Source organism: Primulina eburnea, chromosome 12, assembly GCF_022965805.1.
Source record: "Primulina eburnea isolate SZY01 chromosome 12, ASM2296580v1, whole genome shotgun sequence".
NCBI lineage: Eukaryota > Viridiplantae > Streptophyta > Magnoliopsida > Lamiales > Gesneriaceae > Primulina > Primulina eburnea.
The window spans coordinates 37,208,780-37,235,161 of NC_133112.1; the positions used below are offsets into that span (position 1 = coordinate 37,208,780).

General features: G+C 36.2%; 3 protein-coding genes across 3 annotated transcripts; 2 read left to right on the forward strand and 1 right to left on the reverse strand.

Moving 5' to 3' along the window:
- Positions 1–903: 903 nt before the first annotated feature.
- On the reverse strand, positions 904–3,235 carry LOC140808097 (heat shock cognate 70 kDa protein-like). The gene is made up of 2 exons (XM_073165118.1): positions 2,982–3,235; positions 904–2,670 (listed from the first exon to the last, which is right to left on the reverse strand). The coding sequence occupies exons 1-2, from the start codon at positions 3,193–3,195 to the stop codon at positions 1,052–1,054; spliced, it is 1,833 nt and encodes a 610-aa protein (XP_073021219.1). The 5' UTR covers positions 3,196–3,235; the 3' UTR covers positions 904–1,051.
- Positions 3,236–19,790: 16,555 nt separating this feature from the next.
- On the forward strand, positions 19,791–22,282 carry LOC140808358 (heat shock cognate 70 kDa protein-like). Its single transcript, XM_073165458.1, has 2 exons — positions 19,791–20,039; positions 20,404–22,282. The coding sequence occupies exons 1-2, from the start codon at positions 19,826–19,828 to the stop codon at positions 22,014–22,016; spliced, it is 1,827 nt and encodes a 608-aa protein (XP_073021559.1). The 5' UTR covers positions 19,791–19,825; the 3' UTR covers positions 22,017–22,282.
- A 900-nt stretch (positions 22,283–23,182) lies between these two features.
- Positions 23,183–26,019, forward strand: LOC140806879 (heat shock 70 kDa protein 18-like). Its single transcript, XM_073163398.1, has 2 exons — positions 23,183–23,549; positions 24,251–26,019. The coding sequence occupies exons 1-2, from the start codon at positions 23,336–23,338 to the stop codon at positions 26,017–26,019; spliced, it is 1,983 nt and encodes a 660-aa protein (XP_073019499.1). The 5' UTR covers positions 23,183–23,335.
- The last annotated feature ends 363 nt before the right edge of the window (positions 26,020–26,382 follow it).

The following is a 26,382-nucleotide window of genomic DNA, read 5'->3' on the forward strand; positions in this document are numbered from 1 at the left end:
TTTTAGTCACAAATAAAAACCAATCACGACTAAAAACAACATTTATTCTTATGAGTTATAGTTGATGATTGTCAAAAACTGAAAAATCATTCAACAATAAAATAAATATTTGAAAAATAAGATTACTGGATAAAAACAATGTAGAAAACCAAAAAAAGTCATGATAGGGAAGTAAACTACGAGCATGTCATATCCCAGATGAGGATTTTAAATAGCATGATAGATGTTAAATACGATCTATATATACTTGCTGAGTATATCAAAATGATTATATGTATATTATAACAAACCACGATAAAGAGTTTTTAAGTTATCAAAATCAACCAAGAAGTATATTGAAAAGTGTTTCACGTTGATAAGATAACTTCTCCGATTCATATACCGTCTATGGTAATGATTTTTTAATTTTGTGGTTTGATTTGTTTCAATTAATAAATGTTATTATTCATATTTTAATTCATTTAAATATTTTCAAAATTTTGTACTTATATTTCCAGCAATTAAGTTGCTGACGTGCAATACACGTACATTTTTCTAGTATATATATATATATATATATATATATATATAATTTTGATAATAATTTGAAGAATAGTAATAATAATATTTCAAAATAAAATATTAAAAGTAATAATTTAAAATCCATAATCGAATCTTTCAACAAATCAAATTCATCAATTTAACCGCAACTTTATATTCAACAAAAAGATGATCGTTAACAGCTTGAAAGTTATAATGTGCCAAAGCATCTGATATATTTAATTAGCCTCTTAAATTTCTTATTTCAAAATACTAATTAACTAGACATCAATGGCAAACTATACATTCAACAAAAAGTGAATTTGACTCGTACCAAAGTAATTTAAAGCATCAACCTCAAATATTCTAAGCAATTTTCAGAATTTTTACAAATACAAAACCTGATTTTAAGTTATTTTTATAATGATTTTTCCTTAATATTTGATGAGGCAAAAAATTATCCCGGAATACTAATTAAGTCGAAAGTTTGGGCAAAAAAAGGTTCAAATCACACCAAATGAATCTCTCTCGATCATAAGCTAAATTTGGTAATAATAGGACCCCCAAGACTTTCCAACTCCTTTCTTTTATCTTCAAGCACAGATCTTTCTGCATCGTTGTGCTCATCCAACCACTCCATAGCAGATTCGATCTCGTTTTCTGTTTTCTTGGCATCGGTGAGCTTTCTTGTCACAGCTCTAGCTTTGTAAACATAATCTTTCAAAGAATTCTTTGACTCAAATCTCTTTTTATGCTCCTCATCCTCCAACTTAAATCTCTTGGCTTCTTCCAACATCCTCACAATCTCATCTTGAGACAACATGCCTTGAACATTGCTGATGGTGATCCCATTTGTATTACCAGTTGCTTCATCTTCAGCCGTCACAGTTAAGATTCCATTAACATCAATATCAAAGTACACCTTCATTTTAGCCACGCCCTTCCGAGCAGGAGAAATGCCAGACAAAACAAATTGACCCAACAAAATGTTGTCCCCTGTTCTAGGCCTTTCACCCTCGTACACTGAGAACCGCGCGGTAGTTTGGTTATCAAAACGAGTGGTCCACCCCCATTTTTCCTTCCTCGTAGGAATTGTTGTATTCCTAGGAACTACTACACCCATCTCACCATCATTTGTCTGTATACCAAGAGAGAGTGGGGTGACATTCTGCAACACCAGGTCTCGAATATCAAAAGTACCCTGGCCAGTCAAAATTGCCGCTTGAATTGCTGCACCAAAGGCTACAGCTTCGTCGGGGTGAATGCTTTTGCACAGCTCCTTACCATCAAAGAAATCTTGAAGTAATTGTTGAACCTTCGGAATTCTAGTGGATCCACCAACAAGCACCACATCGTGGATGCTTTTCTTGTCCATCTCCGCATCCTTCAAACACTTCTCAACGTGGCCAATGCATTCTTCAAACAAGTCCATGTTGAGCTCCTCAAATTTGGCGCGTGTTATTTTAGAGTTAAAATCGATTCCGTCATACAGACAATCAATCCCAATATGTGTATGTACCATAGAAGACAATTCCCTCTTTGCTCTCTCGCAAGCCGTCTTCAGCCTTCTCAATGCTCGGGGATTGCTTATGTCTCTTTTGTGCTTCCTTTTGAACTCTTGAACAAAATAGTTCAACATTCTATTGTCAAAATCCTCCCCTCCAAGGTGAGTGTTGCCAGCAGTTGACTTAACCTTAAAGGTGCTCTTCACCATTGTGAGAAGAGAAACATCAAAAGTGCTGCCACCGAGGTCGAAAATAAGCACATTCTTTTCATGGGAGCTATTATACATTTTTTCAAGACCATAGGCAATGGCGGCAGCAGTTGGTTCAACAAGGATTCGCAAGAGGTTGAGCCCAGAAATGACACCGGCATCTTTGGTTGCGCGCCTCTGGGAATCATTGAAGTATGCAGGTACGGTTATAACAGCATTTTTAACAGTAGATCCAAGAAAATCTTCTGCAGTCTCCTTCATCTTGGTCAGTACCATTGAAGAAATTTCTTCAGCAGCATATTGCTTCTCTTCACCTTTGTAGGTAACCATAATCACTGGCTTATCATTTTCACCACAAATAACCTTGAATGGCCAAAGCATCACATCTTTCTGGACCAATGGGTCACTGAATCTCCTACCGATCAATCTTTTAGCATCTATAAAGTAAGTCATATTCATAGAAGCATTATACAATGAGAGACCCTATTAATGAATAAGACTTGTCTTCCAAATACATCAGATTACAGCATGGAACTGAACAAAAGCATCATTCGGGCATATCCTTGGCTTATATATGAAGTTATGAAAGTTTATAAAATCACATCAGCTCAAAGTGAAAACAGAACCAGAGTTTTTTCTACATAAACATAGGGAAGAACATAGAACATTAGAATCCAAACGCATCATCTAGATGCAACAAACAAAGATGGGTGAATGAAGAAACTGGTTATCATGTTTAATTTCTCACCAAAAACAGTGTTAGTGGGGTTCATGGCGACTAAGTTCTTGGCAGCATCGCCGATGAGACGTTCGGTTTCACTGAAAGCTACATAAGAAGGTGTGATCCGGTTGCCTTGATCATTGGATATGATCTCCACGCGATCCCGTTTCCACACCGCCACGCATGAATAAGTGGTGCCCAAATCGATTCCAATCGCCGGTCCTTCATCATTTCCAGCCATTGTCTAGCTCTATTAAGAGGACACTAGAGTGGTAAGTTTAACAATCCATATATAATGAATATTGAGACAAGTGTACTACAATAAATGATTATTGAATAATTAATTTTATTAAATTTTTTTTGATATTTTTTATAGAGTGAATCTCATGTGAGACCGTCTCACGGATCATAATCTGTGAGACGGGTCAAAAATACCCATATTCACAATAAAAAATAGTACTCTTAGCATAAAAAGTAATACTTTTTTATAAGTGACCCAAATAAGAGATCCGTCTCACAAATAATACCCGTGAGACCGTCTCACATAAGTTTTTGCCTTTTTTATAAAGACTTTTTATCTTCTTTTGAAAAAATTCAAATTTGAATTGAAAACATAAACTTTAATTATTACTTATATTGATTATATTAATTTATTTATTAGTTCAAATTTGAATTTAATTTATTTTTATATCAATTTAAATGTATTTTATGAATTATATATTTTTATTTTTTTTATTCAAATTAAAAATTAACTCTATTAAAAACATAAATTATTTTTAAAATTTTTGTATTTATATCAAGTCATTTAATATGAGATATGATTTTGTGTTTCTATAATATATTTAGTTATTATTATAAATTGTATAAATATTTTAGTATGATTTATGCATCACATTCAGACAATCAATTTTCAATAAGAATAAAAATTAAAAAATGAGCACAATGTTATACAACAAATGTGAGGTAAATCATTAAAAAAATAAATCTGGTCTTTAAACTCTGATTAGTTCGTTGATATGATCTACATGCATATAGAAACAATAAAGATTCAAGTTTAAAATGTATTTTTCATTATCAAGAAATTATTATTTTTTCCCGTGCATTTTATTTTTTTGATCGAGGTGTATTATTTATTTTTTTTGTTTTATATGATTCACACACACATATATATAAACAGAGTTTTTGATTTTCCGCCAAAAAGTAATATGCTAAAAAAGAATTTTTTATAATTATTAATTCATTCATCTACCTTATTAATATTTAAACAAATAAAAAATAAATAAGTAATAAATGTGAATTCTTTTTAATTTATTTTTTAAAATTCAAATATAAATTTTGTAATGCCCGGAAATTTAATCTTAATAATCTGTAATTATTGAATTATAATTGATATGATTATGAAAGGATTAATCGGGACACGCAATACAAGTACGTGTGAAAAGTGTGTGTGTAGGTGTGAGGAGCCCCACGCACATGCGCGAACCAATGCGCACATATGCGCGCAGCAGGCAGTGGGCTTCGCGCATATGCGCGGGTGAATGCGCGCATATGCACGAATGAGGCAGTAGGGTGCCTCGAGATGCATTTGCCTCACGCATATGCGCCGATAGGGTGCGCGCATATGCGCGAGGTGAGGTGCAGCTCACGCGCAGAGACAAGGGTCTCGCGCATATGCGCGAGCAAGGTACGCGCATATGCGCGAGAGGATTTGCGCGGAATTTCGAGGAGACACGTAGCATCTCATGCATGATATATATATAGAACAAAGCGTAACTCTCCTTCAGTATTCAGAGAGAAGAAGTGAATTGAGGGGAAAGTTAGCTTCGTACGATTCAAAATTCTACCGTGCAATATCCGTCTGTCCAAATCGTAATCCGACTTCGGTACCGTGTTCCTATCAACGTAGGCTACAACTTGACGTAAGTTTTGCTACGTTTTGACATGCTTTGAAAGTATGCTATTGTCAAATTTGAATAGGATTCATATATGATCTTGATATGTTAGACGTCATAGAATCGAAGTCAGATTAAGAAACGGATCGATTATGGAATTGTTGTGAATTTCTGGGGTATATGGATTTATACCGGACAGATTCGGATTATGGACTGATTATAGAATGTATTGGATATGGGTTATGGATTGTAACTATTATCTGGTGATGTTGTATTGACGGGAATACTGAGTTTGTACCGTTATACTGTTGATTTTGAATTAAATCCAGATGGATCAGATTGTTATTGATTTGAATAGCATATTGATATGAGATTATTGGTATTGTCATTGCCAGACAGATTGTGAGTTCAGGACTTCGACTGAGCCAGAAACCGACGAAAGAAAGGTATAAGTCAATGTGGTATTGGGAGATGGACTTGAGTCGGTTTAGACTTGGGTTTCCCTAAATCACATACTTTACTTTATTGCATTGATATTTGCATTGATTGATTGATATACTTGTTTTCTTGAGTTATAGATTACAGGTATTAGAAGAGTAATCTTATGACAGAAGTGCCGTTAGTGGTAGGATCACCACGGGCACATTGCACGATGTCATAAGATGGTGTATTGGCGGTTGTGCCAAAGACTGTCACTGGATGTTTGGCTATCGATGTGGATAGGATGGTGGCTTTTTCTATTACTGTTAATCAGTATTGTATCGATGTGGATAGATTAGTAGCTCTTCTATTACTGTTAATCGATGTGGATAGAATTAGAGTTGCTTCTATTACTGTTAATCGGTACTATATTGATGTGGATAGAATAATAGCTTCCTCTATTACTGGTAATCGATACCATATCGATGTGAATAGAACTAGAGTCTTTTCTATTATTGTTGATCGGTACCATATCGGCATGGATAGAACTGGAGTCTTTTCTATTACTGCTAGTCGATATACGCATGCCAACTTCTGGAATCGGGATCCCTAGACTAGGATTGAGTCTAGTCTGAATGATGTAGCTACGAGTATTGTCGACAGTTTGATATTGATTATGTTTCAGACTTTGTTACATATATCTATTACCTGATTACATGCTTTATATTGTTTATATGATTGCATGTTTCGTTGATTTATACTGGGAGTATATTCTCACCGGTTTATCCGGCTGTTGTCTTGTCTGTATGTGTACATGACAACAGGTGGGACAGGATCAGGGTCCAGGAGATGAGGAGAGTTCGTGATTAGAGTGGTGGCACCGGACTTGGACTAGAGATAGGGTTGAACACTTGATAGTAGTTGTCAAACCCTAGTTTGAATAAATGTTTGTGATACAGGACTTGTATTTTATATACTGATATGTATATATGGTTTGATTTCACTACGTTCCGCATTTAAAAAAAAAAAAATTTTAGACCCTGTTTATAATTGATTAATTAGTCCCAATGATGATTAAGAACTCGATTAGCGTCCGGGTCCCCACAACAGGGGTATCAGAGCGATAGACCCCTTAGACTGAGATATAAGCTAGTGAGCGGGGTAGATTGATTTCTTTCCTGCTTTTGATTGCTAGCATGATTCCTGTTTTAATATATGCTACCTGAATTATCTGATATTGATATGGTATTGTATATTATTGGAATGGATCAGCTGTAAGATGATCCGAGGAGGCTTGAAACAGGATTATTGTTGGAATTGCTAACCCTTTTTGTTATCAGATATGCCTCCGAGAAGAATGCCAGAACAGGGGAGTAGCTCAAATCCTCCCATGGATGTGACACCTACAGCAATGGAGAAATTGCTGAAAAGATTTCAGTCATTCCATCCACCGACTTTGAAAGGAACGGAGAATTCCGTAGAATGTGAGAGTTGGTTGGACGATATTGAATCGTTGTTCGAATCTTTGGAATATACTGAGGAAAAGAGGGTGAAACTGATCGGACACCAGTTGCATGACGTTGCTAAACACTGGTGGAACACGACAAAACGGGCTTTGGAATTACGAGGTACGGCCATTACCTGGAATGTGTTCAAGACTGAATTTTATCTACGGTTCTTTCCAGTTTCATATAGGAAGGACAAGGGAGCCGAATTTGCAAACTTGAGACAGGGCCAGTTAAACATTGAGGATTATGTGGCTAAGTTCTCTACTCTGCTCCGATTTGCCCCTCATGTGACTGGGAGTGATGAGGCCGTTGCAGACCAGTTCATAAATGGTCTAAATCCTGAAATCTTTACCCTGGTGAACACTGGAAGGCCAAACAATTTCACCGACGCCCTGAACCGAGCTAAGGGAGCCGAAGCCGGATTGATAAGACAGAAAGAGGCTTCGTTTGTGCCTTCAGTACCGAGTTCACAGATGCCTCCACCATTTCCTCGATTTGAAAGTGGTAGTGGAAGTGGGAAGAAAGACTTCCTGAAGGCTAAGGGGAAGAAATTCAAGAAAGCTGGGAGTAGCTCCTCTAGTTCGAGTGGCTCTAGACAGACTAGTCAGGGTCATAGTTATACAGGACCATACTGTAGCACCTGTGGAGGGAGGCATTCCACAGAGCAGTGCAGAGGAGTGTTCGGCAACTGTCGCATCTGTAAACAGCATGGACACTTTGCTCGAGTGTGTCCACAGAGAGGTGCACAGGGATCACAGGCAGCTGAGTCATCTGGATCAGTTGCTCAGACAGGGAGACGACCCTCTGCAGTGCATTCCTTTCAGACGGCACAGCCTACCCAGTCTCATCTGAGGCCAGGAGGGAGCCAGACAGCGAGCCAGCCTCCTAGACAGCAGGCTAGAGTTTTTGCATTGACTGAGGAGCAGGCACATGATGCACCTGATGACGTGGTGGCAGGTAACTGTTTTATTTCTGGTTATCCTGCATATGTATTGATTGATACTGGTGCATCCCATACGTTTATTTCTGAAAGATTTGCATTGATATATGCATTGCCTGTTGAATCCTTAGCTACTGTAGTGTCTATTACGTCTCCATTAGGGACTGGTTTGATGTCAGTGAAATCTGTTAAATCGTGTATACTACAGTATGATGGATGTAAGATCGAATTAGACTGTATTGTACTTGGGATATCTGACTTTGATTGTATTATTGGTATTGATACATTAACCAAGTATAGAGCTACAGTTGATTGTTTCCACAAGATTGTACGCTTCAGACCTGAGATGGCTGAGGAGTGGAAATTTTATGGTAAGGGTTCTCGTGCAAGAATCCCTTTGATATCTGCAACGAATATGACTCGATTATTGCAGAGAGGAGCGGATGGATTCCTGGTTTATTCAGTTGATTTACTGAAAAAGAGCCCATCATTGGCGGATTTGCCTGTGGTGTGTGAATTTGCTGATGTATTCCCGGAGGAGATTCCTGGATTGCCTCCGATTCGAGAGATAGACTTCAGCATTGAGTTGATGCCAGGAACAGTTCCGATTTCGAGAGCTCCATACCGGATGGCACCGATCGAATTGAAAGAGTTGAAAGAACAGTTGGAGGATCTACTGGCCAAGGGTTACATCAGACCGAGTGTTTCTCCTTGGGGTGCTCCAGTACTGTTCGTAAGGAAGAAAGACGGGTCGATGAGACTTTGTATCGACTACAGGCAACTGAATAAGGCGACGGTAAAGAATAAATATCCATTGCCTCGAATTGATGATTTATTTGATCAGTTGCAGGGTTCATCTGTATATTCCAAGATTGATTTGAGATCTGGATACCATCAGCTGAGAGTCAGGGACTCTGATATCTCAAAGACAGCATTCAGAACCAGGTATGGACACTATGAGTTTATTGTCATGCCTTTTGGGTTAACGAATGCACCGGCGGTATTTATGGGATTGATGAACCGTGTTTTCTAGAGATATCTGGATGATTTTGTAATCATATTCATTGACGATATATTGATTTATTCAAAGAATATGATTGAGCATGCTGATCATCTGAGGACTGTGTTGAGAATTTTGAGAACGGAAAATTTATATGCTAAATTGTCGAAATGCGAGTTTTGGTTGAAACAAGTTGTGTTTTTGGGTCACATTATATCGGGAGACGGTATATCAGTTGATCCCAGTAAGGTTGAAGCCGTGATTAGTTGGCCGAGACCTACATCTGTGCCGGAGATTCGCAGTTTTATGGGTTTGGCAGGATATTATCGTCGATTTATTAAGGATTTTTTGAGTATTGGCAAGCCGATTACACAGTTGACTCAGAAGAATGCTCCATTTGTCTGGTCTGAGGAATGTGAGACCAGTTTTCAGGAATTGAAGAAGAGATTAACCAGTGCGCCTGTGTTGACGATTCCTACAGGTACTGGTGGATTTGTCGTTTATTGCGATGCATCTCACCGAGGATTGGGTTGTGTATTGATGCAGCGGGGGCATGTGATTGCTTATGCCTCGAGACAGCTGAAACCCCATGAATCTCGTTATCCAATTCATGATCTTGAATTGGCAGCCATAGTCTTTGCCTTGAAGATATGACGGCATTATTTGTACGGTGAGAAATTTGAGATATATTCTGATCACAAGAGCTTGAAATATCTGTTTTCGCAATCAGAGCTGAATATGAGACAGCGGTGATGGTTGGATTTATTGAAAGACTTTGATTGTGAGATTAAATACTATCCAGGAAAAATCCAACGCAGCAGCAGATGCGCTGAGTCGAAAGGTATGTGCACTATCCTTATCGACTTTAGGTGTCTCGAATTTGATAAAAGACTGCTGTTTGTCTGGATTAGCTTTTGAAACAGATTGTCAGCCTCTGAGATTATATACGATTCAAGTTGAACCAGAATTGATATTGAGAATCAAAGAGGCACAGAAAAATGATCAGAACGTACAGAATTCGATTGCAATGGTCAGAGTTGGTCATCAATCGGAATATCGAGTTTGTGACGGTGTTTTGTATGTGAATAATTGTCTAGTTGTGCCAAATGTTTCGGATTTGAGACAACGAGTATTGACAGAAGCGCACAACAGTCGTTTTAGCATTCATCCTGGTGGCAGGAAAATGTATAATGATTTGAAGACACAGTATTGGTGGAAACAAATGAAATCTGATGTTACTGAATTTGTAGCCAAGTGTCTAAACTGCCAACAGGTGAAAGCTGAAAGGAAGAAACCAGGAGGATTGTTACAGAGTTTGTCCATTCCTGAATGGAAATAGGACCACATTTCCATGGATTTTGTGACGCAGTTACCGAGATCCTCCAGAGGTTATGATGCGATTTGGGTCGTGATTGATCGATTGACCAAATCTGCATGTTTTATTCCATACAAAATGATCTACAGATATGATCAGATGGCTGATATCTATGTCAAAGAAATGGTTAGACTGCACGGAGTGCCGAAATCGATTGTTTCAGATCGTGATCCTCGATTCACTTCGCACTTCTGGCAGAGTTTACAGCAGGCTCTAGGTACGAAGTTACATCTGAGTACCGCATATCATCCTCAGACTGATGGATAGTCAGAGCGGACGATTCAGACATTGGAAGATATGTTGAGAGCTGTAGTGCTTGATTTTAGCACTAATTGGCAAGATGCATTGCCACTTTGTGAATTTTCGTACAACAATAGCTATCAAACGAGTATTGAGATGGCTCCATTCGAAGCGTTGTACGGAAAGAAATGCAGATCCCCGCTTTATTGGGATGATATCTATGAAGTTCCTGAGACTTGACCTGACATGATCAGAGATATGACCGAGAAGATAAAGCTGATTCAGAAGAAAATGAAGGCAGCTCAGGACAGACAAGCCAAATATGCCAACATCAGACGACGACCGTTGGTATTTGAGGCTGGAGACCGAGTATTCTTAAAAATTTCATCTTTCAGAGGTATTGTCAGATTTGGTAAGAAAGGGAAGTTGTCTCCACGATACGTCGGTCCATATGAGATTCTCGAAAAGGTAGGAGATTGTGCCTATCGACTCGCTTTGCCGCCTTCATTATCCGGAATACATGATGTTTTCCATGTATCTATGCTGCGGAAATATCTCCCTGATGATTATCACGTTATTCAGCCAGACGAGACCGAGCTGGACGAGACATTGAGTTATGTCGAGAAACCGATTCGGATTGTCGATCGGAAAGAAAAACAGCTCAGAACAAAGACGATTCCTCTTGTGAAAGTTCAATGGACTCGTCATGGCGTGGAAGAAGCTACGTGGGAGACTGAATCTGATATGAGACAGGAATTCCCAGCATTATTTCACTGATGTAATTTTATTCGGTTTGGATTACATTCCTTCTTAATGATATGATTGATTGAATACTTGTGATTTCGAGGACGAAATCGTATCTTAGGAGGGGAGAAATGTAATGCCCGGAAATTTAATCCTAATAATCTGTAATTATTGAATTATAATTGATATGATTATGAAAGGATTAATCGGGACACGCAATACAAGTACGTGTGAAAAGTGTGTGTGTAGGTGTGAGGAGCCCCACGCACATGCGCGAACCAATGCGCACATATGCGCGCAGCAGGCAGTGGGCTTCGCGCATATGCGCGGGTGAATGCGCGCATATGCGCGAATGAGGCAGTAGGGTGCCTCGAGATGCATTTGCCTCGCGCATATGCGCGAGGTGAGGTGCAGCTCACGCGCAGAGACAAGGGTCTCGCGCATATGCGCGAACAAGGTACGCGCATATGCGCGAGAGGATTTGCGCGGAATTTCGAGGAGACACGTAGCATCTCATGCATGATATATAGAACAAAGCGTAAGTCTCCTTCAGTATTCAGAGAGAAGAAGTGAATTGAGGGGAAAGTTAGCTTCGTATGATTCAAAATTCTACCGTGCAATATCCGTCCGTCCAAATCGTAATCCTACTTCGGTACCGTGTTCCTATCAACATAGGCTACAACTTGACGTAAGTTTTGCTACGTTTTGACATGCTTTGAAAGTATGCTATTGTCAAATTTGAATAGGATTCATATATGATGTTCTTGATATGTTAGACGTCATAGAATCGAAGTCAGATTAAGAAACGGATCGATTATGGAATTGTTGTGAATTTCTGGGGTATATGGATTTATACCGGACAGATTCGGATTATGGACTGATTATAGAATGTATTGGATATGGGTTATGGATTGTAACTATTATCTGGTGATGTTGTATTGACGGGAATACTGAGTTTGTACCGTTATACTGTTGATTTTGAAATAAATCCAGATGGATCAGATTGTTATTGATTTGAATAGCATATTGATATGAGATTATTGGTATTGTCATTGCCAGACAGATTGTGAGTTCAGGACTTCGACTGAGCCAGAAACCGACGAAAGAAAGGTATAAGTCAATGTGGTATTGGGAGATGGACTTGAGTCGGTTTAGACTTGGGTTTCCCTAAATCACATACTTTACTTTATTGCATTGATATTTGCATTGATTGATTGATATACTTGTTTTCTTGAGTTATAGATTACAGGTATTAGAAGAGTAATCTTATGACAGAAGTGCCGTTAGTGGTGGGATCACCACGGGCACATTGCACGATGTCATAAGATGGTGTATTGGCGGTTGTGCCAAAGACTGTCACTGGATGTTTGGCTATCGATGTGGATAGGATGGTGGCTTTTTCTATTACTGTTAATCAGTATTGTATCGATGTGGATAGATTAGTAGCTCTTCTATTACTGTTAATCGATGTCATATCGATGTGGATAGAATTAGAGTTGCTTCTATTACTGTTAATCGGTACTATATTGATGTGGATAGAATAATAGCTTCCTCTATTACTGGTAATCGATACCATATCGATGTGAATAGAACTGGAGTCTTTTCTATTACTGTTGATCGATACCATATTGGCGTGGATAGAACTGGAGTCTTTTCTATTACTGCTAGTCGATATACGCATGCCAACTTCTGGAATCGGGATCCCTAGACTAGGATTGAGTCTAGTCTAATGATGTAGCTACGAGTATTGTCGACAGTTTGATATTGATTATGTTTCAGACTTTGTTACATATATCTATTACCTGATTACGTGCTTTATATTGTTTATATGATTGCATGTTTCGTTGATTTATACTGGGAGTATATTCTCACTGGTTTATCCGGCTGTTGTCTTGTCTGTATGTGTACATGACAACAGGTGGGACAGGATCAGGGTCCAGGAGATGAGGAGAGTTCGTGATTAGAGTGGTGGCACCGGACTTGGACTAGAGATAGGGTTGAACACTTGATAGTAGTTGTCAAACCCTAGTTTGAATAAATGTTTGTGATACAGGACTTGTATTTTATATACTGATATGTATATATGGTTTGATTTCACTACGTTCCGCATTTTAAAAAAAAAAATTAGACCCTGTTTATAATTGATTAATTAGTCCCAATGATGATTAAGAACTCGATTAGCGTCCGGGTCCCCACAAATTTGATGTTACTTGAAATTATAAATTACATTTAAATATTTACCTCGCTTATATCATTCTATTTAATTTCGATTATGGTTTTAAGTTGTGTGTAACTTTTATATCTATACTATATTATTAAGTGTGAGGATATGATAATAACTACCTAGAGAGGACACCATCTTTTTCTTCTAATTTTACCTTTATATGATACAATATTACATTTTTGTTATTTTTTTCAATTTCAACAAACAATCTTCCAATTTTACCTTTATATGATATTAATTTTACCTTTTTAAATTTTTTTTCCAAATTTCAACACACTTTTATTTTTATTTTTTTATTTCAACAATTCAAATATCAATTTAGTCCCTCCATAATTTGTCAAATTTCACTTTAGTCTATCGATAATGATTAAAAAGATTATACACACGTATAGCGTGTGCAAAGTAACTAGTATTTTATTATGTTTACTATTCTTTATCATACTAAATAAAATATAAAAGTTTTTATATATTATTATGTTTTTCAATGTTTTAAAAGAGTGTCCGTAAATTGTTATTATTATTATGTATCTTAATATAACTTTAAAATATGTATCTTAATAGAAATTTAACATAAATATTTTTAACATGTCCAAAAAATAATTATTTTTTTAATCAAAATTTATTCATCTATTAAACGACAAAAAATTTTAATTTTTGAAAAATGTTTATTTATTGTTTAAAATTTTGATAAATTAAATAATATATGATTTTTTAAATATTTTCTCTATTCTTTTATTAATAGCAGTTCTACTTAACCAAGATAAATAAGTCAATTTAACAACAAAATATTATCATTATCATTTGGGTGTTATCTTAAATGACATAAATATTTTGATATAATAATTTTTGAATAATAATATTTATAATTTAAATATATTCATTATATTATATCGATAATTTTGGCCTACTAACCTAATAAAATTTGAGTTTTGGTTTATTACATTGTTAAAATTTAGTTTTGTATATAAATATATCATACTCACAAACTAGTAAATGACCATACAAGGTAGAGTCTTTATATTAATATATTATTAAGTTAGCTCTGAAAATTTAAAAAGAGATTTAAAATTGGTCTTTATTGTAAATGCAAATAGACTAGCTTGACTAAAAAACTTAATTACACGAAGTCATCAACAACCAATTTTGTTTTCTTAGTCTATATAACTCAGAATATTTTATATTTTAATCGTGTAATTTGTCAAAGTTTGGTTTCATCTAATTACTTGGATTTTTTTTGGGGCTGAAGCCAATAAATCTACTTAATATTGCTTATTTAGTACCGATGTTTTTCGATGTGACTCATGTGATAAGAATAAATCTTATATTACACACATTAAAATTCACATAAGATAAATAAAAAGAAAAGATAATTTTTTTTTCTCTCATTTTGAAATATTGACTGATATTTTGTTGCTTCATTTTTTTTAGAATTTATATCAATTGACTTAAAAGATTTTGGCAAATTTAGCTGTCGAGGTTTTGTGTCCCGGAACCTTCTTGAGTGGCTAATCTCGCATTCTTTTGAGAAGGATGAAGGACTTGAATGTTCTAGGTAACTAAAACATTGTGTACAGCTCATGAATGTTAGGTTCGCATAGGACATAGTGGACAAGACTTGGTAATTCTAAGACTATGTGGAAAGATCTAGAATATTGTGAAAAAGTTTGGGTCTAGAAGCTTCTGGAACAATCTAGAAAGACGTTGAAATTTATAGAAATATCTAAACTATTCTATCTAGGGATGGCAATGGGACGGGACGTGGGCGGGGGTGGGGGCGAGTTTGCCATCCCCATCCCCGTCCCCGAATTCCATCCCCACCCTCTCCCCGCCCTGCCCCAATTCCCGCTTTTTCTTATTCGGAAAATCCTCGAACCCGAAACCACGATGATCAACTTTTCATCCCCGTTTCAAAAATATTAATGTGGCAAGATAAGAACGGGTTCAGGGATTAATCGATTTTTTTAATTTAGTAGTAGATGATGAAGGGATAGATGGATGTAGAAAACCTCATGCTCAATAAATTAGAGATTATAATTTCAAACATGATACATACAGACGTTGTTTCATTCTTTGGTCTCAATACATTAGAGATGCAAGCTATATAAATTAATCTGCTAACAATTTATCTTCACGTGAGCAACGTCCGCGCTTCGTAAGCGCGGATTGCAATACTTTTTTTTCAAATTAGTTTTGAAATTAATTTTAAATTTTAAATTAGTTTTAAAAAAAACCCAAAACTTAAATAAAATATTTAACAATTTAAATAATGCATGAGTTATACGTGTACCGAATTTGGGCACTACAATAATTATTGTACATCAACCATCATCATTCCAACAATTGTACACTTTGAAATCAACGGAAATCAATTTCACCAAAAATTAGAATTTTAAATATTAACTAATTTTAGGCTAAAAGTAAGAACATCGTTTCACTTAATAATGGCAAAAACTTGTGTGAGACGGTCTCACGGGTCTTATTTGTGAGACGGATCTCTTATTTGGGTCATCCATGAAAAAGTATCACTTTTTATGCTAAGAGTATTACTTTTTATTGTGAATATGGGTAGGGTTGACCCGTCTCACAGATTATGATCCGTGAGACGGTCTCACATGAGACTCACTCACTTATAATAACCATGTCAAAATAAATTCAAATACTAATATGACTTTCACTTTATAAAACTCAAGCACACATTTTCCCTAATTTGAGAGTTAGGTTGGAAGAGCTTCGTCACCTTCTTACCTCATTAAAAACAAAGAAAATTGTTACGACATGTTCATTAAAACTGACCATGCATGTAACAATCATAACTTATAATTTGGATAATTTGCCAAATAAACGCACAATCAACTAAAAAACTTTAAATATAAAAATACAAATGCATAATTACATTGACAAAAGACAATCGATATATAATATAGAACAGTAACATTGTGTAACTCTTAACATATATAGCATTCATCTTACCAAATTATCATCAAAATACTATTTTTGATACAATCAAAATATGATAACCGACGTTATTCGAAATTACATATGATCATAGTATATTTTGGACACAATCAAGATATGGTGAGTCGGTTGTAAGAAAATATTTCGAGAGGAGGAGGAGGAGGAGATGCTCATCAAGTTTGTGAGAACCCGAATTTCCAGCAAAAGCATTTCAGTAGCAATGCAAAATTTCCAGCAGAAGATAATATTTTCAGAAGCTGGTATTTTTTCAGCAGACATGTATTTTTCCAGCAGACAGAATCCAACAGCAGCAGCACGAAATTCCAGCAGACAGTTACCAATTCAGCCATGACTTGTAACTGAAGCATTTAACACGGAATAAATATTGTTAATGGCAGATTATGGCCATTAATAGAGAGCCTAACAATCAGATTGTGGCCTATAAATAACACCTCAAGTCTCTGGAATTGGTGTTACACAAATCTTGAGTGATCACTTGAATATTTGAGATAAGAGAGTGCTTATTTTCGGGCAGTAGAAACCAGTAGCGAGAGCAAGACTATTTCCAGGCTTCAACCGAACTCTCCAGCAAATTACGGTAAGTGGGCTTATGTTTCAATATCTTGAAAACTGTTTGATGATTTCTGTTTTAAAGCAAAGTATATTCTTGATTCCTGATATCTGATTTTGAAGCACTGAAACTTAGTGAACTAATGGTAGGAATATATATTCTGAACATTACTGATTACTGATTACTGGCCTCACCCCTTAGAGGAGAGAACATATAGGGGACTGATATCAGTTTAGCCATGAAATTCACGAACGTGCTCAGTGCTTACTTGTTATATTCTGATTTCCGAATACTGATTACTGATTCCTGAATACTGATTACTGATTTCGGAATACTGAATACTGATTTCCGTTATGAAAATAAGATTTCTGTATATTTTCGAATTACTGTTTCTGTATGAAAATAATTTCGAAAACTGGGAGTTATTCCCGCCCCTGCTTACTGAGTGACAATCATATCACTCACCCACCAAACCCATCTCAGATAAGAGCACTGAAGAAATGTTAGAAGAAGAAGAGCAGATCCAGTTCTGGGGCTGGTGAAGAAGACCTTTATTATCAGTTTAAATTATGTTTTCCGCTGCATCTGTAGAAGCAATGTTTTGTCTGTTTTACATTTCTGCTGTAAAACATTAGTGATTCGAGTTTGTATCAGACAATGAATTATTTCGCATTATGAATAAAAAGACTGGTTTCTGAATTTCGTACTTCTGAGGCTTGTTGTTTTCGAATGTAAATTTGAGGGCAACGCCGGTGTCAACCAACCCCCGTCTCGGGGCGTGACATAGACTGTATTGTTATACCGTCGAAACATCAGTTAATTGATATTGATCAGATTCAATAGTGATTTCGATTATATCGTTGATATGGATTAGATTGTATCTCAATTGACATTGATCAGATTATGTGTTTTGATTTGAGTATTGATCAGAACAGGTTCTGAATTGAGTTGTTTATTGATATTATATCTGTTCGGTATTGTTATTACCAGATTGGGAATGGACCGAGATAGAGTCGGGACTTCTTCTTCTTCTTCTGAGCGAAAAGAAAGAGGTATAAATTAATGTTGAGTTGGGATTGCACAGCTCGAGTGAGGTTTGACTCGAGTTTCCCTAAATCACATACTGTACTTTATGGCATTGATTGACTGATGTACTTGTTCTCTTGAATTATAGAAAGCATGTATTAGTCGAGTAATCTTGTGACAGAAGTGCCCGATAGTGGTGGGATCGCCACGGGCACATTGCACGATGTCACAAGATAGTATAGGAATCTTGGGACAGAGGTGCCTGATAGTGGCAGGATCGCCACAGGCACATTGCACGATGTCACAAGATAGGATATTGGCTATCTGGCCATAGTCCATGACGGTTAGGTCAGGGCACCGGATGTTTGGTTATATCGAGTAAATAGAATTGGAATTCTTTCTATTACGGAATTCGATATAGGAATATCATATTTGGTTATATCAAGTAAATAGAATCGGAATTTCTTCTATTACGGAATTCGATATAGGAACACCACATCTGGAAATCGGGATCCCTAGGCTAGGATTGAGTTTAGTCTAAAACGTAGAGTCACGAGTCTGAGTGACAATTATATTGATTTATATTTATTGATGTTGATTTATGTTCCTGAATATGGTTCATGTTCCTTTATGTTCCTGAAATTGGTACATGTTTAGAATATGAGTTATTCTTGATATTGATTATGTTCCTGATTAGGGTACATGTTTAGAACATGATTTAGTATAGTATTGATTCATGTTCTGATTTTGATACATGTTGGAATTGTTTGTTATATGCTTTTATATTGTTTATATAATTGCATGTATACATGATTTATACTGGGAATATAGTTCTCACCGGAGTTATCTGGCTGTTGTCTTGTTTGTATGTGTGCATGGCAACAGGTGGGATATGATCAGGGTCAAGAAGAGAACGAGGTTGGACTAGATAGCGTGGAGATCCGGGCTTCAGAAGCAACTTAAGATTCAAGACTGATATGTAGTTGAACCTAGTTGAATTATTGTAGATCATATAATAATTGTATGTTATGTTTAATATGTAATTTGAATTTAATTACATTACGTTTCCGCTTTATAATAAAAAAAAAATTTAGACCCTGTTTATTATAATTGTTTGAAATATTCCTAAAGACGATTAAGGAATGAATTAGCGTTCGGGTCCCCACATTATTTCTTGTTAATCTTAGCATCACAAAAAGAAAAGAATGAAGAATAGTTCAAATTATGTAATAACTCAAAAACAAAAATACACCAAATGAAGTACAGTTTTGGAAATTATATAAGCTAGCAATTATATATGTAGTATGTATATATTATCACACTATGTAGTGCAGAATACAAAATAAAAGAACTAATAAATGAAATAATTTAATTAATGTACAATTTGCAACAATTAAATAAATAATGGAACTTCAAGGTCGAGTATGGCTGGACAGAGTTGACTTCAATACACACCAAAATCATATTAATTTAATAATTTAATTCAATTCATTAGCCTTTTCTTTTTTAATATGACCAATTCGTTCATGTAAGAAGCATTCAAACATATAAAGCTTTGGAAATTATATTATCATATATTAAAATTTTAAATTATATATAATAACATAATTTTCTCTTAAATCGTGAGAATAGCGTCTTGTATCTAATTTACTGATATGCACGATACATTTAAGACATATTTTACAATTAAACATGTTATTTAATCAGAGTTAAATGTTGAAAAACAATAATTATCTTTGCTAGAATAGCAATAAAAATATGACAATTTGTGTGTTTGTGTATATAATAAGACCTAGACTTCACTTGGTATTTAATTTCTGTTCACTTAATTATCATAAAATATTTGTATATTAGTGTTAATTAAAAATTATGAGTTTTGGATTAGCTGATTCCCCTTACTAAACAAAACCATCGACTTTGAGTTCAACTTGTTTATAAATTGTTAACTCCTAGTGTGCTCATAGTATAGTTAGACCATGGCTGGAAATGATGAAGGACCGGCGATTGGAATCGATTTGGGTACCACTTATTCATGCGTGGCGGTGTGGCAACGTGATCGTGTCGAGATCATACCCAATGATCAAGGCAACCGGATCACACCTTCTTATGTAACTTTCAATGAAACCGAACGTCTCATCGGCGATGCTGCCAAGAACGTAGTCGCCATTAACCCCAGTAACACTGTTTTTGGTGAGACATTATACATGATAACCAATTATTTCATTCAATCACCTTTTTGTTGCATGTAGATGATACGTTTGGATTCTAATGTTCTTAGTTGTATTTCTTTTTCCTCATTAAAACTCAATCTGCATATGCTAAAGTATATGTGTGTTGATTAAATTGTTGGTCCAAGTTTCTTGTTTATAAACTATCATAATCTAAAGATATGATCGAATAACTCTTCTGTTGATTTGGATGTGTGTAGTAATGAAATTGTAGAATTTGGAAAGTGTAGAATTTGTTAGTGAAGAAAAAACTGTTTAAGACAGTCTTCTTCATCGATATGGTCTCTGATAGTGTAATGCTTCTATGAATATGACTTACTTTATAGATGCTAAAAGATTGATCGGTAGGAGATTCAGCGACCCATTGGTCCAGGAAGATGTGATGCTATGGCCATTCAAGGTTATTTGTGGTGAAAATGATAAGCCAGTGATTGTGGTTACCCACAGAGGTGAAGAGAAGCGATATGCTGCTGAAGAAATTTCTTCAATGGTTCTGACCAAGATGAAGGAGACTGCAGAAGATTTTCTTGGATCTACTGTTAAAAATGCTGTTATAACCGTACCTGCATACTTCAATGATTCCCAGAGGCGCGCAACCAAAGACGCCGGAGTCATTTCTGGGCTCAACGTCTTGCGAATCCTTGTTGAACCAACTGCTGCCGCCATTGCCTATGGTCTTGACAAAATGTCTAGTAGCTCCGAGGAAAAGAATGTGCTTATTTTCGACCTCGGTGGCGGCACTTTTGATGTTTCTCTTCTCACAATGGTGAAGAGAACCTTTAAGGTTAAGTCAACTGCTGGCAACACTCACCTCGGAGGAGAGGATTTTGACAATAGAATGTTGAACCATTTTGTTCAAGAGTTCGCGAGGAAGCACAAAGCAGACATAAACAACAACCCCCGAGCATTGAGAAGGCTGAAGAAGGCTTGCGAGAGGGCAAAGAGGGAATTGTCTTCTATGGTACATACAACTATTGGGATTGATTGTTTGTATGAAGGAATCGATTTCAACTCTAAAATAACACGTGCCAAATTTGAGGAGCTAAACATTGACTTGTTTGAAGAATGCATTGTCCATGTTGAGAAATGTTTGAAGGATGCTGAGATGGACAAGGAAAGCATCGACGATGTGGTTCTTGTTGGTGGATCCACTAGAATTCCGAAGGTTCAACAATTACTTCAAGATTTCTTTGATGGTAAGGAGCTATGCAAAAGTATTCACCCCGATGAAGCTGTAGCCCATGGGGCAGCAATTCAAGCGGCAATTTTGACTGGCCAAGGTACTGTCGAGATTCGAAATCTGGTGTTGTGGGATGTCACCCCTCTCTCTCTTGGTGTGCGTGTTGATGGCGTAAAAATGAGTGTAGTAGTCCCTAGGAACACCACAATTCCTACAAGGAAGGAAAAAATGTTCACCACCGGCGATGATAACCAAACTAGTGTGGCATTCCCATTGTACGAGGGTGAAAGGCCTAGAGCAAGCGACAACATTTTGTTGGGTAGATTTGTTTTGTCTGGCATTTCTCCTGCTCCAAGTGGCGTCCCAGACTTAAAGGTGTGCTTTGATATTGATGTTAATGGAATCTTGAACGTGACGGCTGAAGATAAGGCAACTGGTAGTACAAATGGAATCACTATCAGCAAGGTTCAAGGCATGTTGTCTCAAGATGAGATTGAGAGGATGTTGGAAGAAGCCAAGAGATTGAAGTTGGAGGATGAGGAGCATAAAAAGAGATTTGAGGCAAAACATTCTTTGGACGATTATGTTTACAAAGCTAGAGCTGTGATAAGAAAGCTTACCGATGCCAAGATAACAGAGAGCGAGATCGAATCTGCTATGCAGTGGTTGGATGAGCACAAAGATGCAGAAAGATCTGTGCTTGAAGATAAAAGAAAGGAGTTGGAAAGTGTTTGGGAGCCTATTATTACAAAATTATAGCTTATGATTGAGAGAGATTCATTTGGTGTGATTTGAACTTTTTCTTTTCTTTTTTACGTGAGAAAAGCTTTTGTAACAACAAAATATGAACGAAAAATCATTATAAAAGTAACTTAAATAAAGTATTGTATTTGCTTAGATTCTGAAAATTGATGCTTTAAATTTATTGTGAATTTTGGCGCGATTCAAATTCACTTTTTGTTGAATGTATAGTTTGCCATTGATGTTTAGTTAATTAGTTGTTTTAAATGAAAAAATTTAAACTACTAATTTAGTATATCAGATGCTTTGTCACAATATAATTTTCATGTTGGTAACAAGCATTGTTGTGTCAAATATAAGATAGCCGTTGGATTGATGTATTTGTCTCGTAGAAAGATTTGATAATGAATTTTAAATAACATTTATCTCACGAAAAATGTAGAAGATGAGATCAAATCTGCTATACAGTGGTTGGAAGAGCACGAAGCTGGAGAAGCTCATGTCTTTGAGAATAAAAGACAGGAGTTGAAATATTTGAGACTGAACCAGAATGTTTCTGTTATTTTTGCATTTAAATTTGAATAAAATTCAAAATATCTCATTTGAAACGGTCTCACGACTCAATTTTGTGAGTCTTGATATGTATTTTTTTTCCCTCCACTGAAGCACAATCTGCAGGTGCTATAGTATATGTGTATTGGTGAATAGAACAAAGTAGTGCTATTTGTTTTCTGTAGTTAATGTTTCTGCAAATGGGTAATGCTTCTGTTTGTCTTGATGTATATGCTAATGATGGCGTATTATTTGTGTAACTTAGGATTTCTTGCTGAACAAAAAACTGTTGTCATTTGATGTATTTGGATCATAGTCTATTTTGGGTTTTTTTCATTAATTATTCAAATTTAATTTTAATTTTCGACTATTTTGATTCGATTACTGACATTATATTTGATATGTCAACAATTTTTAGTACTCATCGGTATTTTTCGCATCACGTCAATCTTTCAGCAGATTATAATTAAAAGCCAAAAAAAATCAAATGCACTAAAAACCAATATTTAGTGTGTCAAAATCAACATGAGACAAATTAATTGACTAAAAAAAGTTATTACACCATTTTAAGAGGACTTTTTTAAATTTTGATGTTCAAAAATTGTTCCCAATTTCAAGAAAGTCATTTCCCGCCTTTGGTTTGCCTAACTCAGTCGAATTCAGCGTGAATACCAACAGATGTTTTTGCAAATCCAGCTTCCCAATTTTATTTTTTAATCTTCTGGCCATACACTCTGTAAACAAGTTCTCGATTAAGTTACTCAAAGCTGTTCACTTGATTTGCCATGGCTGGAGAAAGCGAAGGGCCGGCGATCGGAATCGATTTGGGCACCACTTATTCATGCGTGGCTGTGTGGAGGAACGATATAGTGGAGATTATACCCAACGATCAGGGGAACCGGGTTACGCCTTCTTATGTAGCGTTCAATGAAACCGAACGTCTCATAGGCGATGCTGCCAAGAATGTCGTCGCCTTTAACCCCACTAACACTGTTTTTGGTGAGGCATCAAGATTCCCACTTTCTTCATTCATTAACCTTGTCAATTGGTGCTGTTTTTGTGGGTTTCGTCTAGATTAATATATGGTACTTATATATGTTTTTGGGAAATATCATGATGATGCATTTGTATTCTGATTTTGTTATCTCTATTTTTCTTTCTCCTCCGCTAAAACTCAATCGGCAGAATTTATAATATGTGTCCAATTTGGTTGCTACCAATGTTTCGCGCTTTCTTTTCTGTAGAAAACTCTCGAGTTTTGAGTTCAGCATGATCGGATGTGATTTGAAAGGCTTCTGGAGTGAAATATGTGATTATGTGACAATTATTTTGGAGTCCTGGACCTAAATCTCAATCTTGGCAGGAGTGTTTTATTTTTTAACCTCGATCCACTATTTTTTTTAAGAAAATGACTCCTGAAGTCTATTTCAAATACACTTCAGGATGTCATTTAAAAAAACGAATTGATTGAGGTTATTTAACTAATTTCCCCAATCTTGGCATTATGTAGTTTGTAAGCTACCATAATCATTAAGATATGCTTGGATAATCCCTCTGCTTGTATTCATGCGTATACTAATGATAATCTACAATTTGGAAACTGTAGGATTTTTCATTGAACAAAAAACTGTTGTGGAACATAGTCTTATTCATATGGTCCGTAAATGTGTAATGCTTCTACAATATAATTTATTCGGCAGATGCAAAGAGATTGATCGGCAGGAGATTCCACGAGCCTTTGGTCCAGAAAGATTTGATGCTTTGGCCATTTAAGGTCATTTCAGGTAGCCATGATAAGCCCATGATTGTGGTAACCTACAAAGGTGAAGAGAAACAATTTGCTGCTGAAGAGATATCTTCAATGGTACTCACCAAGATGAAGGAGATTGCAGAAGCCTATCTTGGATCTACAGTAAAAAATGCAGTTATTACAGTACCTGCCTATTTCAATGATTCCCAACGGCGAGCGACTAGAGATGCCGGAATTATTTCCGGGTTCAATGTATTGCGTGTCATTGTCGAACCAACTGCTGCAGCCATTGCTTATAGTCTCAACCAAAAGATTAGTGGTGAAAAGAATGTCCTTATCTTTGACCTTGGTGGTGGCACTTTTGATGTTTCTCTTCTCACAATGGTGAAGAGTACCATCAAGGTTAAGTCAACTGCGGGCGACAGCCACCTTGGAGGAGAGGATTTTGACAACATAATGGTGAAGTATTTTGTTGAAGAATTCAAGAGAAAGAACAAAAAGGATATAAGAGACAACCCACGAGCATTGAGAAGGTTGAGAACAGCTTGTGAGAGGGCAAAGAGGAATCTGTCTTTTATGGCACACACAACTATTGGACTTGATTGTTTGTACAACGGAATCGATTTTGAATCCAAAATATCACGGGCCAAATTTGAGGAACTCAACATGGCCTTGTTTGAGGAATGCATTGGCCACGTGGAGAAGTGTTTGAATGATGCCAAGATGGACAAGAAAAGTATCCATGATGTTGTGCTTGTTGGTGGATCCACTAGAATTCCAAAAGTGCAACAATTACTTCAAAATTTCTTTGATGGTAAGGAATTATGCAAAAGCATTCACCCTGATGAGGCCGTAGCTTATGGTGCAGCGGTTCAGGCAGCTGTTTTGACTGGACACGGTAATTATGAGATTAAAGACCTGGAACTGTGGGATGTTACACCTCTGTCTCTTGGGTTGTGCCTTGTACATGATAAAATGCTCGTAGTTGTTCCAAGAAACACCACTGTTCCTACTAAAAAGAAAACACAAGTGACTACTCACTACGATGACCAAACTGATGGAAATTTGCAAGTGTACGAGGGTGAAAGGCCTAGAACAAGTGACAATATTCTATTGGGTTCATTTGTTTTGTCTGGCATTCCTCCTGCACCGAGGGGCATCCCAAAAATAAATATATGCTTTGATATTGATGCTGACGGTATCTTAACTGTGACTGCTCGAGAGAAAAAAACTGGTAAGAAAAACAGCATCACAATCAGCAATGTCAAAGGCATGCTGTCCGAGGATGAGATTGACAGATTGTTGGAGGAAGCCGAGAGAATGAAGTTAGATGATGAGGAGCATAAAAAGAAATTCGAGGAGATGAATTCTCTGGAAAATTATGTCTACGGCACCAGAGCTATGATCAGAAAATATCCTTCCAAATCACTAAATCCTGAAGCCAAAAAACTAGAAGGCAAGATCAAGTTTGCTATAAAGTGGTTGGATGAACACACAGATGAAGAAGCGTGTCTGTATGAAAATATGAGAAAGGAGTTGGAGAGCATTTGGGATCCTATTATCAAAAAAAATCATAGACTAAGATTAATTGCTTTTGGAGAGAGATTCGTTTGGCGTTTCTCTGTTTTTGAAATATTATGCATAATTTTTGAGGCTTGGCATGTGGGGATTATTGATTTTCAAGATATTAATTCACAAGTTAATATAATACATTATTAAACTTAGGTGTTTCCTTGGTTGGTATTACGAAAATCATAGTAAATTAGAAAACTTGTTATTTTAATTAATTATTTACTTAAATGAGCCATTTAAGATTTAATGTGGAGAAATTCACATATTTTTAAAGGTTTGTTATGTAAAAATAAACTATTAATTAAGATTTCGTAGGATTATTTAACTTACATAAAAATTCTTATAAGATTGTTGATCAGATCAAATTTGTAAGACTAATATCTAATCGGACCCGATTTATGACAAAAACATTACTCTTTACGTCATACATTTAATTTTCTTTGTAAGGTCATATATTAATTTATTTTTAACATCATAAGACTCACTACTAACATAATAAGATCATGAGAC

What these genes read in the sequence shown, in the direction of transcription:
- LOC140808097 (XM_073165118.1), bottom strand. Translation starts at nt 3,195, where the DNA reads ATGGCTGGAAATGATGAAGGACCGGCGATTGGAATCGATTTGGGCACC. An exon ending in CCCCACTAACACTGTTTTTG is followed by an intron (nt 2,671 to 2,981) that starts GTGAGAAATTAA and finishes CTTACTTTATAG; the next exon opens with ATGCTAAAAGATTGATCGGT.
- LOC140808358 (XM_073165458.1), top strand. Translation starts at nt 19,826, where the DNA reads ATGGCTGGAAATGATGAAGGACCGGCGATTGGAATCGATTTGGGTACC. An exon ending in CCCCAGTAACACTGTTTTTG is followed by an intron (nt 20,040 to 20,403) that starts GTGAGACATTAT and finishes CTTACTTTATAG; the next exon opens with ATGCTAAAAGATTGATCGGT.
- LOC140806879 (XM_073163398.1), top strand. Translation starts at nt 23,336, where the DNA reads ATGGCTGGAGAAAGCGAAGGGCCGGCGATCGGAATCGATTTGGGCACC. An exon ending in CCCCACTAACACTGTTTTTG is followed by an intron (nt 23,550 to 24,250) that starts GTGAGGCATCAA and finishes TTTATTCGGCAG; the next exon opens with ATGCAAAGAGATTGATCGGC.